General features: G+C 53.5%; 2 protein-coding genes across 12 annotated transcripts in view; both read left to right on the forward strand.

Moving 5' to 3' along the window:
- Positions 1 to 7,262, forward strand: part of HR (HR lysine demethylase and nuclear receptor corepressor) — a 56,373-nt gene extending 49,111 nt beyond the window's left edge. For all 11 annotated transcript variants that reach the window (XM_034761905.1, XM_034761910.1, XM_034761911.1 and 8 more), the window contains 5 exons: positions 19 to 138; positions 218 to 357; positions 673 to 849; positions 1,366 to 1,494; positions 2,081 to 7,262. In XM_034761905.1, coding sequence (XP_034617796.1) covers positions 19 to 138; positions 218 to 357; positions 673 to 849; positions 1,366 to 1,494; positions 2,081 to 2,143 — 629 coding nt within the window. In that variant the 3' untranslated portion in view covers positions 2,144 to 7,262. The remainder of the gene's footprint in view (positions 1 to 18; positions 139 to 217; positions 358 to 672; positions 850 to 1,365; positions 1,495 to 2,080) is intronic.
- An 823-nt stretch (positions 7,263 to 8,085) lies between these two features.
- Positions 8,086 to 14,547, forward strand: NUDT18 (nudix hydrolase 18). Its single transcript, XM_034761931.1, has 5 exons — positions 8,086 to 8,166; positions 8,865 to 9,025; positions 12,147 to 12,360; positions 13,152 to 13,764; positions 14,111 to 14,547. The coding sequence occupies exons 2-4, from the start codon at positions 8,867 to 8,869 to the stop codon at positions 13,757 to 13,759; spliced, it is 981 nt and encodes a 326-aa protein (XP_034617822.1). The 5' UTR covers positions 8,086 to 8,166; positions 8,865 to 8,866; the 3' UTR covers positions 13,760 to 13,764; positions 14,111 to 14,547.
- Positions 14,548 to 15,254: the final 707 nt, after the last annotated feature.

Raw genomic sequence — 15,254 nt, forward strand, 5'->3', positions numbered from 1 at the left:
TCTGCTCCTGATTCCCAGGTGTGGCCCCTGAGGACAGGACCATTGGGACCAAAAACCTGACAGTGGAGGCGACAGATTCCATCAGCGTCTTGGTGTACGTTGGGGCGTACCCGCTGGACGGGCACGGTGCCCAGAAAGGTAGGGCTCCAGGAACTGATTGGGCTCCAGGTTGTTGGCAAACCACCTCAGTCTAAATACCTCTCCCTTTATGCCACAGAGATTCTCCGGAGGGTGGAAGAGGATGGAGTTGATGACGTCCTTAAGGAGCGGCTCTGGAACACGAGGAACTGGGCAGGAGCCCTGTGGCACATCTTCCGAGCGGAGGATGCTGACTGCATCGAGGGGTTCTTACAGAAGGTGAGTGATTCTTGCAGGGGGCTGTGCCCAGAGTCCATTCCAGATGGGCCCAGGAATCCAGTTCTGGTTCTTCTCCTTCTCACCCAGGGACTGCTCTGGGAGTCCATTCCCAGAGGGCCCATAAATCTGCTTACAGTACTTCTCCTAGGACTGCACCCAGGATCTAGTCTACATGTGTCCCACTCAGCCCTAGGCTTCTCTGCTGAGCCTTCCCACAAAGGAACCCCATGCCGGGCAGCAGATTTTTGCAATGCAAGCTGTCGAAGGAGACCTGCCAAACTCATTTCACGTCAGCTCCACGCTTTCCCCTGGCAGGTGTGCAAAGCCCAAGGGCAGGACGGGGCGGCCCAGCTGGATCTGAACGGCCACAGGAGCTGCTACCTGGATGCGTCTCTGCGGAGGAGGCTGCGGGAGGAATGTGGTGTGAGCGGCTGGACCCTGCTCCAGTTCCTGGGGGATGCAGTGCTGGTGCCGACAGGGGCTCCACACCAGGTCAGGAGGAGCCCAGCTCTGATTCACCTTAGCCTTCTCCCCATACCAGTTGCCCCTGGGTGTGGGTAGGGTTCCCCCTATTAACTGCTACCATCTTTTACCCTAGCCAAAGCTGAGAGTCTCCTCCTTAATAATAATGTCTAGTTCTTATCTAGCATGTCTCTTCAGGAGCGCTCCAAGCACTTTACAAAGAGGGCCTGTGTCATTATCCCACTTTACAGCTGGGGACACTGAGACACGGAGAGGGGAAGTGATTGCTCAAGGCCACCCAGCAACAGTTCTGGGAATGGAACCCTGGTCTCCTAAGTCCTAGTGCTCTATCCACTAGGTCACGCTACCTCCTTGGAGGCTTTTTATCCGTGCATTGATCAGCAAGTGCAGGCAGCGTAGCCCCATGTCCGGATGCCCGGTTCCAAGGTGATGCTCTCTCCTCTGGCAGGATGGTGCCTTCCCACCCTTCTGATGCTGCCCTGGCACCCCTGGGCTCCCTCACACGCTCTCCTTCCCCCACGGCAGGTGCAGAGCCTCAGCAGTACCATCAGTGTCACGCAGAGATTCCTCTCGCCGGAGAACGCTGCCCGCTCGGCACGGCTCGCAGCTCAGACCACAGACCCTGCCGGCATGGCACAGAGACTTCGTGCACAGGTCAGGAGCTAGCCTCCCCACCACAACCACCATCCCACCTCTCCCCAAAAGTCCGGCTGTTGGGGATTCACTCCTGAATCTAGGGGTACTGGGGGCCCCACACAGTGCTGAAAGCAGAGACTATTTGTGGCCATTAGATACCTGAGTAATTTTTGCAAGAGTCTGAGTATTAACCCTGGCATCCTGCATGCCCAGATTTTAATGTGGGTAACTATGCTCTGCCTCTTTAAAATCCCCCTCAGTTTCAAGTGAATACGACATTGCTTTTGCAGTGTTGATGTCCACCAGTGGTGTTCTACCCTACAGCTGGCTGCATTTTTGGTCTGAGGCAAAGTGGCTTCTCTGTATAAAGGGCCTGATCTTGTCTTCCTTAGGCTGGCTTGGCTCTGGCGTTATTCCAATTATTTCAGTGGAGTTCTTCCTGCTTTACACATATGTGAGTGAGAGGAGAATCAAGCCCATTGATGCAAAGTGCCGTGGGGTCCTTTGAGCTGAGATGCTCTATAGAGGTGTACGGAGTTACGGTGATGCCTTAATGACCTTTTAAGTCGGTGTCTGAACCCTGCTTCTTTCCCTTCCCTTGCAGATGGACAGCATGGTGTATGGTGCTGTGAGGGAGGCAGTGGGGACCCTGCAGGGCTACACTTAAGGCACTGGCAGGCATGCAGCATGGAGACGGAGGGCTGGCTTCAGACCGGGGCCTCCAGGAGGCAGAATTGAAACAAAGGGGGCAGCAGCGCAGGATTCCTGGGGAGCCCCACATCCGCCTGTCTGGATGGGGAGTGGCTCTTTGGCACTGACTATGACAGGCCAGGGTTGTCAGGCTGAAGTGACCAGAGCACAGGGCCTGTGACGAGGAAGATGAATGCTGGACAAAATGGGGCCAAAGCATGCTCATGCCCAGCCACTCCCCTGCTCCGGGAAGGGCAGAAGCTGTGACGCGGACAGGTAGGACCATCTGAGAGACCATCCGCCCAAGTGATGTGACCCCCAGCATGTTCCATACAGCCCCTGCCAGGAGCCAGTGGATCGCATGGGATTCCAGCTTCCAGCAACACACGGGACTCCTTGGGTTTCTATTGCAACCGTTCTGCACTGAGCACTTATCCGATATGCTGCTGCCGGCTGTGCCAGCCCCACCTACCCTGCAGAGCCCCGCCATGCCCACACGATGTCACACCCAGTGCTCGTTCCGAAGGCGTCTTCCCGCCGCTCGCCCTGACGATGTCATGCTTGGTGCTTACTTCGGCGATGTCACGCCATGGTGCTCGCTCCCAGGGGCAGCGTGGTCTGCGGGAGGGACCTTGGCCAGGTCTCCGTCCCTGCAGATCCTCTCAAGCTGGAGGCGAGGGCTGATGGGCCTAGGGGTGGGGGAGCCATGGAAATAAACGTCTGAGACGAGTCTTTGAGGAGACACGACCGACGTCGCATGCAGAATCGATGTCCGTTTAATTCTCACGCACTCCCCTTCGCAGGTGTTTCAGGGCTTGGGGCAGGGCTGGGGGCCAAGGGGAGCTAACCAAGGCCCCTGGAGCCTCTCACCCCAAGACCCATCAGCCAACAAGGCCATTGCACTGGTTTGAGACCCAGATCTCCACCTGGCCTTCCCTGCTTTCCCCACCTCCGTGTCCATCTCTCCCCTGTGGCCACTGCTGGTTCCCTGTGGACTGAGAATCCGGATCACTGAGGGGCCCAACCCAGTGAGTCCCCTTGGACCCTACAGGGGCCTGGTTAGGGGGTGGCAGTGGTATGTGTGAGAGGGGGGGCATTTCTGAGGTGTTTGTCTAGTGACAATATTGGCCAACCCCCCACTCTCCCAGCTGGACCCCTTTGTTCTCTCTCCCCAGCCCCTGGAAGCAGGCTGGTATGACCTGTCTCCCTAACCGGGGAATGGAGTGGGAGGGCAGGTCCCACCAACCAGCTGGGGTGAGGAAAGCAGACAGTCTGCTGCTCCCCAAATCCCCTTTCTCTTGCCCTTGCTGTCCTCCTCTCCCGGCAGCAGATACCATCTTAATCGGTGCATCAAACAGGCCCTCTGGTTTATTCCAATCTCCTGTCTGCCTGCGTCTCTCCAGGCCATGCTTTCATTGCTGTGCACGTTGGCTGAGCGAGCGAAGTGCGGCGAGATCATGCAGTAGTTGTAAGAGCCCATCCTGCCGGGCTGGCGCTCCCTCCCAGCAGGAGTAACAAAGGCAGGCGGAAGTGGCTCATGCACTTGTGAGGTCACCTCCGAAGGAGAGCAAGCATCTCCCTAGAGCCCTGGGGACCAATGCGGGGAGGCCTGGAGCACACAGGAGGTTGTGGCTTGGGCGTAGGGTTGCCAACGGTCCCTTATTACAAGGGACATCCCTTATTTTGTCATCTCTGGGCAACAAGTTGGAAGTTGCTGAGTGCTGCAAAGAGCAGCAAGAAATCCCCCTGGCAAGTGTAGGTTAGTACTGCTGATTATTATTAATAATGATAATATCAGGAGGCGGGGGTACTAAGAAAACTGTCCCTTATTTTTGAAATACCATGTTGGCAACCCTACTTTGGGGGTGGTCACATCAGCTCTCTGCTCTTTCTGCACCGGGAGGGTGGGAGTCTGCTGCTGCACTATCAGGCTCTGCCTCGGTTTCTCCCTCTGACGTGGTCCCAGGCAGCACAAGGGCGGCCCCAGCTTGTGCAAAGGAGTGGAGTCTCTCTCCTCCCCCAGCGCCTGCGAATTGCCAGAGGCCCTGTTCCCATCTGTTCTCTGCTACACCAGTTGGCAGTGTGCACAGGGAGGAGGCCAAGGGATTAAAAGCCTCTCTGGTTTAGCAGTTCCCTCTGTAATTAAACCTTAGGGCCCGGGCTGCTGCTTAACTCTTTCCAAAGTGTGTGGCAAGCCAGAAGCTGCTCTGCCGGTGCAGGAGTGGGAAGGAAATGGCTGGCTTAGAAACCCCCTCCCCAATACACAATGGCGGGGAAGCTGCATGTAACTCACTGCCAGGGGACTCCAGCAGTGCAGCCACGCCTGGCCTGAGCAAGGTGGGGGCGTTCTGGGATACGGAGAGGTACTGTGCTCTCAGTGCAGGGCTGTGGTGCCGTTAATGTGAATGGGAGACTCCGCACGGGCAGCCAGGGGCCGTTCTCATACGCAGCAGGTGAGTGGCACGTTTCCTTGCAAGCTCTGCTGCCCTCCTGCCTGTTGGCATTGGGTGGGGTGCCCATGGTGATGCTCCATAGTGACATCACTGGAGGTGCTGGTGGTGACGGGCATCCTGTTTGTTGCATCTTGTGATGAGGTCATAACAGAGGCTTATCCGAGTTGTAACACTGCACTGGCTGGCCATATTTGGTGCATCATGGCCTTGGCTTGTTCTGCTGGCCTCACACCAGGAATTTATTCTGCTGCTGTCACTGTGTGTAGTGACTTCGGATTTGTGCTTCCTTTGATGACGTTGTGCCAGGTTTCATTCTGAGCCCTCGGGCTCAGGGCTTGTTGTGATGTCATCACACAGAAGGTTCACCCTGATGATGTCACCACGCTGGTCATGATCTCCCTAGGGATGTCCATTGGGATTATGGCATTCAGTGTGCGGTATCAGCAGCAATGCTCTAAAGAGTGCCAGTGGGGCAGTTCTCTCCCCAAAAGTGCCAGGTCCTTTGAGGGTCCAGTTCCCATGGCAAGGGGCTCTCCGTGCGGCTACCCTGGGAAGAAATGGTGTAATATCGATAAAGCAATGGGCTTGGCTGTCAGGGCTCTATTCCCAGCCGTGAGAGGGGAGTGGTGTCTAGTGGTTAGAGCAGGGGAGACTGCCTGGGAGTCAGGGCTCCAAGGTTCTATTTCTGCCTCTTGGGATGAGTGCAGTGTAGTGGTCAGAGCAGGGGCTGGGAGTCCGAAGACCTGTGTCCTGTTCCCATCTCTCCCTGACCTGATGGTGTCAATAATGCTGAGCGACCTCCCAGGGGACTTGATCACACTGATGTTCCTAAAGCACTTTGAGATCCTGGGGCAGGAAGGGCTGGCAAGGGGAAGTGTCAGATTTCCATGTCTGTTGCTCCCGACAGTCAACAGCCCTGTACGTAGCCTCCCCTGGCTGCCCTGTCAATGTTCTTCTTGTTTCCCTTCTGTCAAGAAGCAGCACTAGCCTGGCTGGATGACTCGCTGCCCTTTGGGAGCTCAGGGAGGAAGGGGGAATCCCGTCTCCCTCTCCTGTTTCCTTTTTAGGACAGTTCCTCCAGGCCACTCCAGACGCGGGGCTCCTTCCAGCACTAGAATCCTCCAGCAAGGCAGGCGCTGCGTCTCGTCAGCAGCCTGCCAGCTAAAATAAACGCCATCCTCCCGGGCCCCTGCTCCGCCCTGCAGATGTGGAAGAGCTGAGAGCTTAGCCTGCAATGGCAGGGTCAGCTGGGGTCAGGGAGGGATAAAGCAGCCAATCCTATCAGATTAAGAGCCGGTCATTTCAGGCTGCTGTGAATTAGATGCTGTCAAGTGAGGCGCTTGGGTAAGTTTAGACCAGATGCTCCTGTTGGCTGCTGGCCAGGTGAACGCTGCCGTGCTTCTACGCTTGACTGGGCCTCACCCCCCCACACACACTTTCCACAGGCATCTCCAGCCGCTTGCGACTCTGGAGTGGGAGGCCAGGGCTTGATTCCGCCTGCTAGCTGGGATTTCCCTTTTTCCAGGAGACAGACACCCTATGAGTGAGGCGAGCAAAAAGCCTCAGAAACGCCGCCCCTGGCTCCAGGCGTTGGAGGCGAAGGAAGCGGAGTGGGGGGCGTTTCAGGGACTGATGGTGGCAGAGGGAACTTCCACTAGGTGGATACTTCAAAACCAGCCCTGCATGGAAGCCCTTCCCATCCTGCAGCTAGTCAGTGAAATGAGTTTGGTGGGGCTCAGGCCAGTTCCCACTCATTCTTGTTCGTATTACCGTAGTGCCTAGGAGCCCCCGTCGTGGATCAGGACCCCACTGGGCTATGTGCTGCCCAAACAGACCAAAAAGCCAGTCCCTGCCCCAAGGAGTTCACAGTCAAAGCAGGCTTTGTCCTCCCCTGCGGTCAGTCTCATCAGAGCAAGCGCCACTCTGGGAATCAGACACGCCTCGCATGTCCCTTCTCGTCCCAGGAACTCAAGGACCTTACAGGCAGTGGGCTCAGCCACCCAGCCCCTCTGAGGAGGTAGCTGAGTACTGCTGTCTTCTAGCTCTCACAGCAAGTCCCTGACAGAGATGGGAACAGGACCCTGGTGTCCTAACTCCTAGACTGGTCGTCTCTTCCCCGCAACCCCCATGCTTGAGATGAGTAAACTGCCTTGGTGGGGGGCCTCGCACACATTCCAAGGCCACTGTGCTTCTGGAAAACATACACAGCTGCTGTTCTATCCCCAGCACGGCCTGCATACCCCATCTCCCTCCTAATCTCTGTCCCTGGTGCACTCAGCACTGGCTGCATGCCTCTCCCCTACCCCACGCTTTCTCTCCATCTCTTTCCTCCCCCCTCCCCATCTCTCCTTCTCACTCACCTTGGTCTTCCTGCCTTGTGTCCCTCCCTTTCCTGCTCCCCCTTTCCTTCCCAGAACAAAACCATCCTCATTCTTTCTCTTTGGGCTGGGATTCCCGCTCACCGGTGTCCCTTGGTTCTGGGTGTAAGGCAGGTGCGTGCCCCTGCCAAGCCAGGCAGTGTGTGAACGTATGGGGTGAGGGCAGCCCTGGGCTGTGTGGCTGGTTGGATGCAGGGGAGGCAGAGTGCATTTCATCTGGAGTCCCTACATCAGTGTTAAAAGGAAGAGTCCTCAATAAACTGTTGGCAAGACATGATTGGGTGTGTTGATTTATGGGGGGATAGAGTGGGGGATTTGGGGGAGGCTGACCTTGTTGTGGGCTAGGCAGTGCTGATACTCCCACCTGCCCTTTATCGAGTACAGATGTCAGTGGCAGGGGCCTAAGCAGGAAAACAGGGTGCTGCTGCCCTTTCCCTACCTCTGAGCTCCTTGACTTCACCAAGGAAGCTCTGGCCTGGCTGTTGTGAGATGGCAGGCGTGAGGGTTTGGGGGATGCTGCTAGTCCCTGGTTCTCCCACTTTCTGGGGGGAGTGATGCCAATGCTGTCCCTGGTGTGATGGCTACAGTAAGGGGGACACGGTGGTGGGCCAGGGGGAGCCCATGGGTTTTCAGACCCACTCCCACCCCCCAAGAACCCCAGCTGGGGAGCCCCAGGAAAAGGAGGGCAGGTCTAGAAGGGCGAGGAAGAGCTCTTGGATTTGAGTGTGAAGTGATTGATGCTCCTGCAGACCCTGCCTGAGGCTGACGCTACCCCCTGTAACCTGGCTACCCCCACCCCATGGAGCAATGCCCCAGGCGCAGCTGGCACTGCCCTGCACCCCTGCCAATGCCCCAGGAGCAGCAGGCACCGCCCCATTACCACCTCCCCATGGAGGGGGCCCAGGGTCACTGGGGTGTCGGGGTGACCATGCGCCCCGGGGGCAGGGGAGCCAGGGGGCCCACGCATCCCTACAGAGGCCCCTGGAATACTGCAACTCTTTCGGGCACGCGGCCCCTTTAAGGAATAGCTCCTCCTCCCGGCCGTGGGCAGCCTGAATGAAAGCGATTCCGCCCAATGGAACGTGAGCATGGTATCTCGGCTGGCCAATGGGAGCTGAAAGCTGCCAGCCTCTTCCGGGGTGGGAGCTGAAACTGCCGGAGGAAAAGGAGTAAGGTTCAGGGGTCCTGAACCCCGCCCCCGCAGCTCCCGGAGGCCCCTCCCTCTGTCCCCAGGTCCTAGCCCCCCCCCGTACCCGCTCAGCTCCCGGGGGCCCCTCCCTCTGCCCCCCCGTCCTACCCACCTCTCAGGGGGGTTCTCCCCCTGGCCCCCCGGCCCTGCCCCCCCCCCAATGCCCACCCAGCCCCCATGGAGCCCCTCTCTCTGCCCCCCAGGTCCCAGCTTCCCAGTTCTCAGGGTGTCCTCCTCCCCCATGCCACACTTTGATCCGCCTCCCCTGCTCTCAGGGGCTCCCCCTTTTTCATGCTCTCCCCAAAGAGAAGTGTCAGTGCAGAAGGTTGGGGATATTTTGGGAGCAAACCATCCACTATCACCACCCATCCCAGCTACCTCCCGTGTGCTGGAGAGTTTGCATTTTAACCTCACTGCTGCCCTCCCCCAGTAACCCACCTTCTCTGGGCCTGGGGAGGAGCACTTGACTATTTGAGTGTGGGAAGAGACCTGCCTTTCTGGAGCCCCCATGTCACTGCCCCCCACTCCTGCATCCTGCTATCTGTATCCCTCTGGTCCCCCAGCCCCCCTTTCTGGGGCTCTCAGGTCACCATGCTCCCGTGCCACCACAACCCTCTGGTGCCCTCCTGTTGCTGCGCCTTGTGCTGCTGACCCGTTGTGGGGTTTGGTGTGTTGCAGTCATGGCCTGTGGCGCTCTGGCAGAGGAGCTGGATGCCATGCTGAGCGGGAGAGGTTGGGAGGTGCAGGAGAGGTACGACTCTGCCCCTGTGCCTGCGCACCCTGTCAGAGTGCGGAAGACCGCCTGCTACATCGTCTTGGCTGTCCTGCTCAATGACCAGGTGAGGGGTCCCCTGTAGCACTGGCTGGGGGTTTCCTATGATGCCCATCACCGTGGCATCCAGTCACTGCAGGGTGAGCATCCACAATCCAGAAAGCGTTGAGCACTCACCCTCTGAACATCAGGCTCCTTCAAGCCATCTTAGTTTGGGTCCCCAGAATGACTGGCCACTCTTTAAAATCTTGACCTGTGTTTTAAAACTAATTAGCACTTGTATGACCCTCTTAACAGCTTTGCTTCAAAGCACTTTTACAAAGGTGGGGGAACATATTTTCTCCATGTATCAGAGGGGTAGCCGTGTTAGTCTGGATCTGTAAAAGCAGCAAAGAGTCCTGTGGCACCTTATAGACTAACAGATGTATTGGAGCATGAGCTTTTGTGCGTGAATACCCACTTCGTCGGATGCAAGCTCATGCTCCAATAAATAAATAAATAATATGTCTGTTAGTCTATAAGGTGCCACAGGACTCTTTGCTATTTTCTCCATGTTACCTTTGGGGGAAACTGAGTCACGCAGAGACAAGAGGTGACTTGCCCAACGTCACAGTGGGTCAGTAGCAGACTGTGGAATGAGACCCAGCTTCCTTACATGTGTTACTAATAACACAGTTAGCTTATTAAAACAAACCTCCTTTAACAACCAAAGTAGGGCTACACTAGAAACTTGCTGGCATAGCAACATCAGCTAGAGGTGTAATATTTTTTTTGCCAGGGTGGATTGATTTAAATCAGTCAGCAGGAAACCTCGATTTAAAGGATAGATTTTAATGTGGTTTTGCATATGTATGTTTTAGTTACTTTCCTAACAAAAGGATGATTCTCATTGGTTGGTAATGATGAAAACGCTGATTTGCAACTAAATGCAATATTTAAGTAAACTTGCTTCTTCTTGCTAACCAGGAGAATAACATATTTAAACAGTTTTATAGATTAATATACATTTATTTAAATTATTAGTTTTTAAATATTTTGTATTTAGAAAATGGTGAATGATGAGGTGTATCTTATACAGTAGAACCTCCAAGTTACAAACACCTCGGGAATGGAAATGTTTGTAACTCTGAACAAACAGTTACGTTTGTTCTTTCAAAAGTTTACAACTGAACATTGACTTAATACAGCTTTGAAACTTTACTATGCTGAAGGAAAAAAAAGCTGCTTTTAACCATCTTAATTTAAGGAAACTGTTTCTGTGCTTGTTTCATTTACTTTGTCAAATCCTTTTTTAAAATTTCTCTTTATTTTTTTAGTAATTTACATTTAACACCATACTGTACTGTATTGGCCTTTTTTTAACCCTTCTGCTGCTGATTGCGTACTTCAAGTTCCAAATGAGGTGTGAACTTGACCAGTCAGTTCATAACTCTGATGTTCTACTGTACTAGAAAGTATTTCTCAACAACTGGTCCATGAACTGGCGCCGGTCCCTGAGATCTCCCTGACACAGTTTAGAGAGGCAGCAAGCCGGTCCCTGGCATCAAAAAGGTTGAGAAACACTGTCCTAGATGATTTAATTTTGTTACTTGTGATTTGTGTCAAGCTCTATTTGGATGGAAATTGGAATTCAAGTAAAAATGCACAAAAAAGCATTTTATAATTTGTTTTTTTGTTAGTTAAATAAAATTTCCTTAAATGAGTTGGGAACGGGAACAGGAAAAAAAGTTTATCAAAACATGTTTTGTATTTCAAACCAACTGGTTTATGAAACAAAGGAAATAGCTGTTAGTAAACTGAAGTAATTTTGTTCTGGTCCCATGTCCTTCAAAACTTTAGAACTTGTAGCGCTCATCTTTACGCCTAGTTTTTATTTGTAGATTAGAAGGGGGAAGACAAGTTTTCATACTTCTACCACTCCTGGTTGGTTTCGTAGCTTTGAACTGAACTAATTTAAATGAAGTAAATATTCTTTCTGTACCTGCTGTAGTCAATGATTTACTTTAGATAAAATAAGACTACACTGCAAAAGGCTATCAAAAGCTGGGTTAGCACTTCAGCAAACTCTGGTTGCAGGTACTTAGCCAGTGACTTCCACTGTTTCAGTGGTTTGACTTTATTTTAAATCATGGCAGCAAACATGTAATACCTAATACAGTTTGTAATTTAATTTAAATGATTGTAGTAGAGCATTGTAAGATTAGGCCTTTATCAGAGGCTATCATCATTTCAAATTTTTCTTTTTAATTATAAACCTAATTTAAAATTTAATGTATTTAAATTAAAATCTCATTTAAATAAAACTTATGATTTTTATTTTATTTTTCTAATCAATTTCTATTCACCTTGGTTTTTTGCAGCATTTCTCTGCTGGCAAAAGCCCTAGTGTAAATGCAGTTATACTGGCAAAAAAAAGTACTTTTGCCAGTAGAGCTTCTTTTGCTGACAGCAAAAGCATAAACTATACCAGCAAAAACACTTTTGCCGGTATAATCTGCATCTCCACTAGGGAGATTTACTGGCAAAACCTAATGTCCTCTTCCCTGCTTCTAAGGCCCTGAAGTGCATACCATTGGTGCTATGCAAACAATGGACTCCATTTCTAGCCATTCTAGTTGTCATGACTTAGTCCAAAGGGTTAGGTGGCAGATTTTCTGTAGGGGAAAGTATCTGTGTGTTTAAAAGCGCTTTTCGTTGTCATTTAAAAAAAATGAAGGAATTTTTTAGTTGGGTTTATCTTCTTTTTCCAAAGCCTAAGGGCTGGGTTGGCCAATGTCCTTTTGAGCACAGAAAAGGGTAGGCTGAAGAGCAGAAAAAGCTGGATGGTGGGATCTCTCTGGCTGTGGAGTATTATTCCGAAGGAAGGGGTAGCAGTCATATTGCCTGGGCCATTTTAAATACACAGTAGTGAATGGTGTGGATGAATTCGGTGGTTCCTAACTGATCTCACTTTAGGGCGGACACCTCTTAGGTTCCCATGGAAATTGGTAGGACCCATATCTCTTGGGACACTGAAAACTGGACTGAAGAATTGGCCTGTAGGGAAGAGTCTTGTGGAGGCCCTACGTTTTGTTGTAGCTGTGATTTTGTGGCCCCCATGCAGCGGGGTGATCCGAATGGGGCTGGTCCCTGCCCATTGGGATGGCTCCATGTTGTGTGACCTGGGATTTTTTTCCCCCCTCTCCCAGAACGAGGTGCTGATGATGCAGGAGGCCAAGCACGAGTGCTATGGAACGTGGTACCTGCCTGCCGGGAGGATGGAGCCCAACGAGACCATCCTGGAGGCCATGAAGAGGGAGGTGAAGGAGGAGACAGGGCTGGAGTGCGAGCCCCTCACTCTGCTGGCAGTGGAAGAGAGAGGCCCCATCTGGATTCGCTTTGTCTTCCTTGCTCGGCCAACTGGTGCTTCCCCCTTACTCCTACTTCCCGCCCAGTGGGACTTGGGGACTAAAATGTGTGGGGATTGCAGGGGACACTGCAGGCAGCAAGCTCAGCCCTGGGCATGGGGCAAGAGGCAAAGAAGCCTCCTGGGTTTTCCCCCCACAGCTAGCCAAAGGAGGAGTGTTTGTGTGGGGCTTGTCCAGCTCGCTGGCTCCAGTTCTGAGCAGAAAGAAAAGGGAAGGTGCCCAGAGGACCTGCTCTTCCTACTGCACCCCGGCATCTTGTGCTGGGCTTGCACCATAACTTCTCACTGAGCCCAAACTGCTTTTGGTGCAGGAGGGGTTAGAACTGAGCAGGGGGGGCTGCAGGTCAGAAGCGTGCTGTGTTTGGGGAGCTGCAGCTCATGTGGCTGCACGGGCAGAGCTGTGGTGGTAGCGTGCACAACAGGGTCCTTGCCCCTAGCCTGTGCATCCACTCCATCCTTTCACAAGCACTCCCAGCCGTGTTAGCTGTAGAAGGGGAGGTGTCCATGTTTCCCAGCTCTGCCCATGGTGCTACTGCCTATTGTAGGGATGATGAAGGGAAAACCAAGGATGTTTTATACCCCCAAATCCTCATTCCTCCCCTGGAAAAGAGCCCCAGCTGCCTCCTTAACTACTTGATTCCTCCCTCCCCCTCCTCTAGCACCCAGTGATCTGTAGAAATGTAACATCCTCGCCAACCCCTTCCGTGCCCCAAGCTCTGCTGCCCAAGCCGCTCTGAGTGCAAGGGACTCAGCCCATTGCAACACAGACACACTTTTTTCTGCCTAGGCGGGACCTTGAAGGCGCCCCAGGATGCAGATGCTGAATCCCTCCAAGCCAGGTGGTGGGACAGAGAATCTCCTGCCCTTCCTCTGCGAGCCCGGGACATCCTGCCCCTTATGGACCTTGCTGTGCGATATCGAGACAGCCCGTCCCACCCAATGACCTTGCCGGAGGAGATGCCCTGTGCCTTGATCTGCCAGAGGCTCCTGGCTACGTTCACCAATGGTGCCGGTGACTTGTGGGTGCTGCTGAGTGCTGTAGGGTCCCCGCACCTGCCGGTGTCTGCCCGCACCACCTCCCCCTGCAAAATCCAAAACAGCATCCAGGCGGCAGCGTGCAGGCTGCTGAAGGAATGCTGCCTGCTACCCCAAGTGACTGTCCGGGCCCACGGGGTCCTGGGGCTGCAGCACCTAGGCAAGAATGCAGGGAAATCTGATGGCGTTTGCTTCAACGTGCTGCTGACGGTTACGCAGGGTGGCCAGGGCACCCAGGAGACGCCACCAGAGCTGAACGGTGAGAGCTTCCAGTGGTGGAAGATTGAGGAGAGCAACTTGAGAAGTAGAATCCTCCAGCGGCTCAGCTCATCATCTGTTGTTCCAATTCACAGCTACTGACACGGGTAAGCAGTTCTGGCTAAGCCCCACTCTAAGGCTTATCTGGTCCCCCCTTTGCTGATGGGGAAACTGGGACTGGCTGGCCTAAGTCCACAAAGCAAATTGGTGGCAAAGCTTAGAATAGAACCCAGGAGTCCTGCTCCCAGTCCTGGGTTCATTTACTGGGACCTGATTAGTGGCCTCTTTCCCTGACTTACTAGGGTGATGGGTGTCAGTAGCAAACCCTATAATAATTCCAGGTGAGCCCTTGCGAAAGCCTGTTGGGCTACACCGTTACCATGGATGGAGAGGGTGTCACGGTGCCAGGTGAGCTGATGCTTAAATATTGCCCTCTCGCTCTTCTCCCACAAGGTCCCATTGAAGCTTGGATTCAGAGACCTCTCCCTGGGCATGGGACACGCTCCACCCCGTTACATCCATTGGCTGTCCCCATGCAGCCATCCCGAGGATGATGCATGGCTTCCCCGCAGGGCATGTCCTACCCAGCCGCTGCCACCCGCAGACCCATTTCCCCTGCACGGTTATGGAAGGGTGAGTGGAACCCCCTCACTACATCCAGCTAAGGGGGGCACGCAGCACCACGATGGGGGGGGGGGGTGACTTTTCAGGGCTTGACCTGAAGTGGCCTTTGGGCAGACTGCAGCTCCTAAAGTTGAAGTTCCAGCGTCCGGGGCTCTTCCCTTCCATGGTACCGCATGTCCCCAATGCGGGACGCAGAGAGCCGGCCAAGGCAGCTTGTTTACAGCTGGAGCTTGGAAATAAAAGGGCCGTTTCTCTGTAGTGTTGAATGTTGTTCCTTGCTGGGATTAAAGCAGGGCTCTGTTTGGAAGCATAACGCAAAGTTTATTAGACATTGCAAATGTGATGTGGAGAATGAGTCAGTCAGGCCTGCTGGGCTCGGTTGGAAGGCAGCAGCGCATTCCTGTTTCTTTTGCTCCCTGCTCTGGGGACGGGGCTAAGAACATGGTGCCCTCCCATGCAAAGTACTTTCCGTACAGCCAAGCCTCATACCCCAGGAAGGCTGATAACATTCCCATGTTATGGTTGGGGAAACTAAGGCACAAAGAAGGAAGTGACTTGCTTAAATTCCCACAGCTGGTCAGTGGCAGAGCTGGGAATACAACTCAGGAGTTCCACCTCTTGGTCCTGGGTGGATCTGCTCTGACCTGGATGGAGCCTGAAGTTTGCTGGACGCTGTAGAGCTTTTAGCTTCACAGCTGGGAAGCTGCTCTCATTTTTGTATAGGGAACCAGAGGCCTCCCTTTGCAGCATGGCCTGAAAGGGGGTTGGATTGTCACGTTTCACGTGAAATAAGCTATTGGCGGTGGGAGCAGCCCTGTGCAGGAGCAAATGTTCCAGCAGCTTTATGGCCAGCGTGAGGTTTTGCTCAGAACCATAACGTACATGTCTTTGTAAATCATACACCCATCTCTAGAGAAACCCTCATGCCGCAGGGGACGGCAGGTTCTGCTGGTCTCCAAAACATGCCTTGAAA

This window comes from Trachemys scripta, chromosome 2 (genome assembly GCF_013100865.1).
Source record: "Trachemys scripta elegans isolate TJP31775 chromosome 2, CAS_Tse_1.0, whole genome shotgun sequence".
Taxonomy (NCBI): domain Eukaryota; kingdom Metazoa; phylum Chordata; order Testudines; family Emydidae; genus Trachemys; species Trachemys scripta.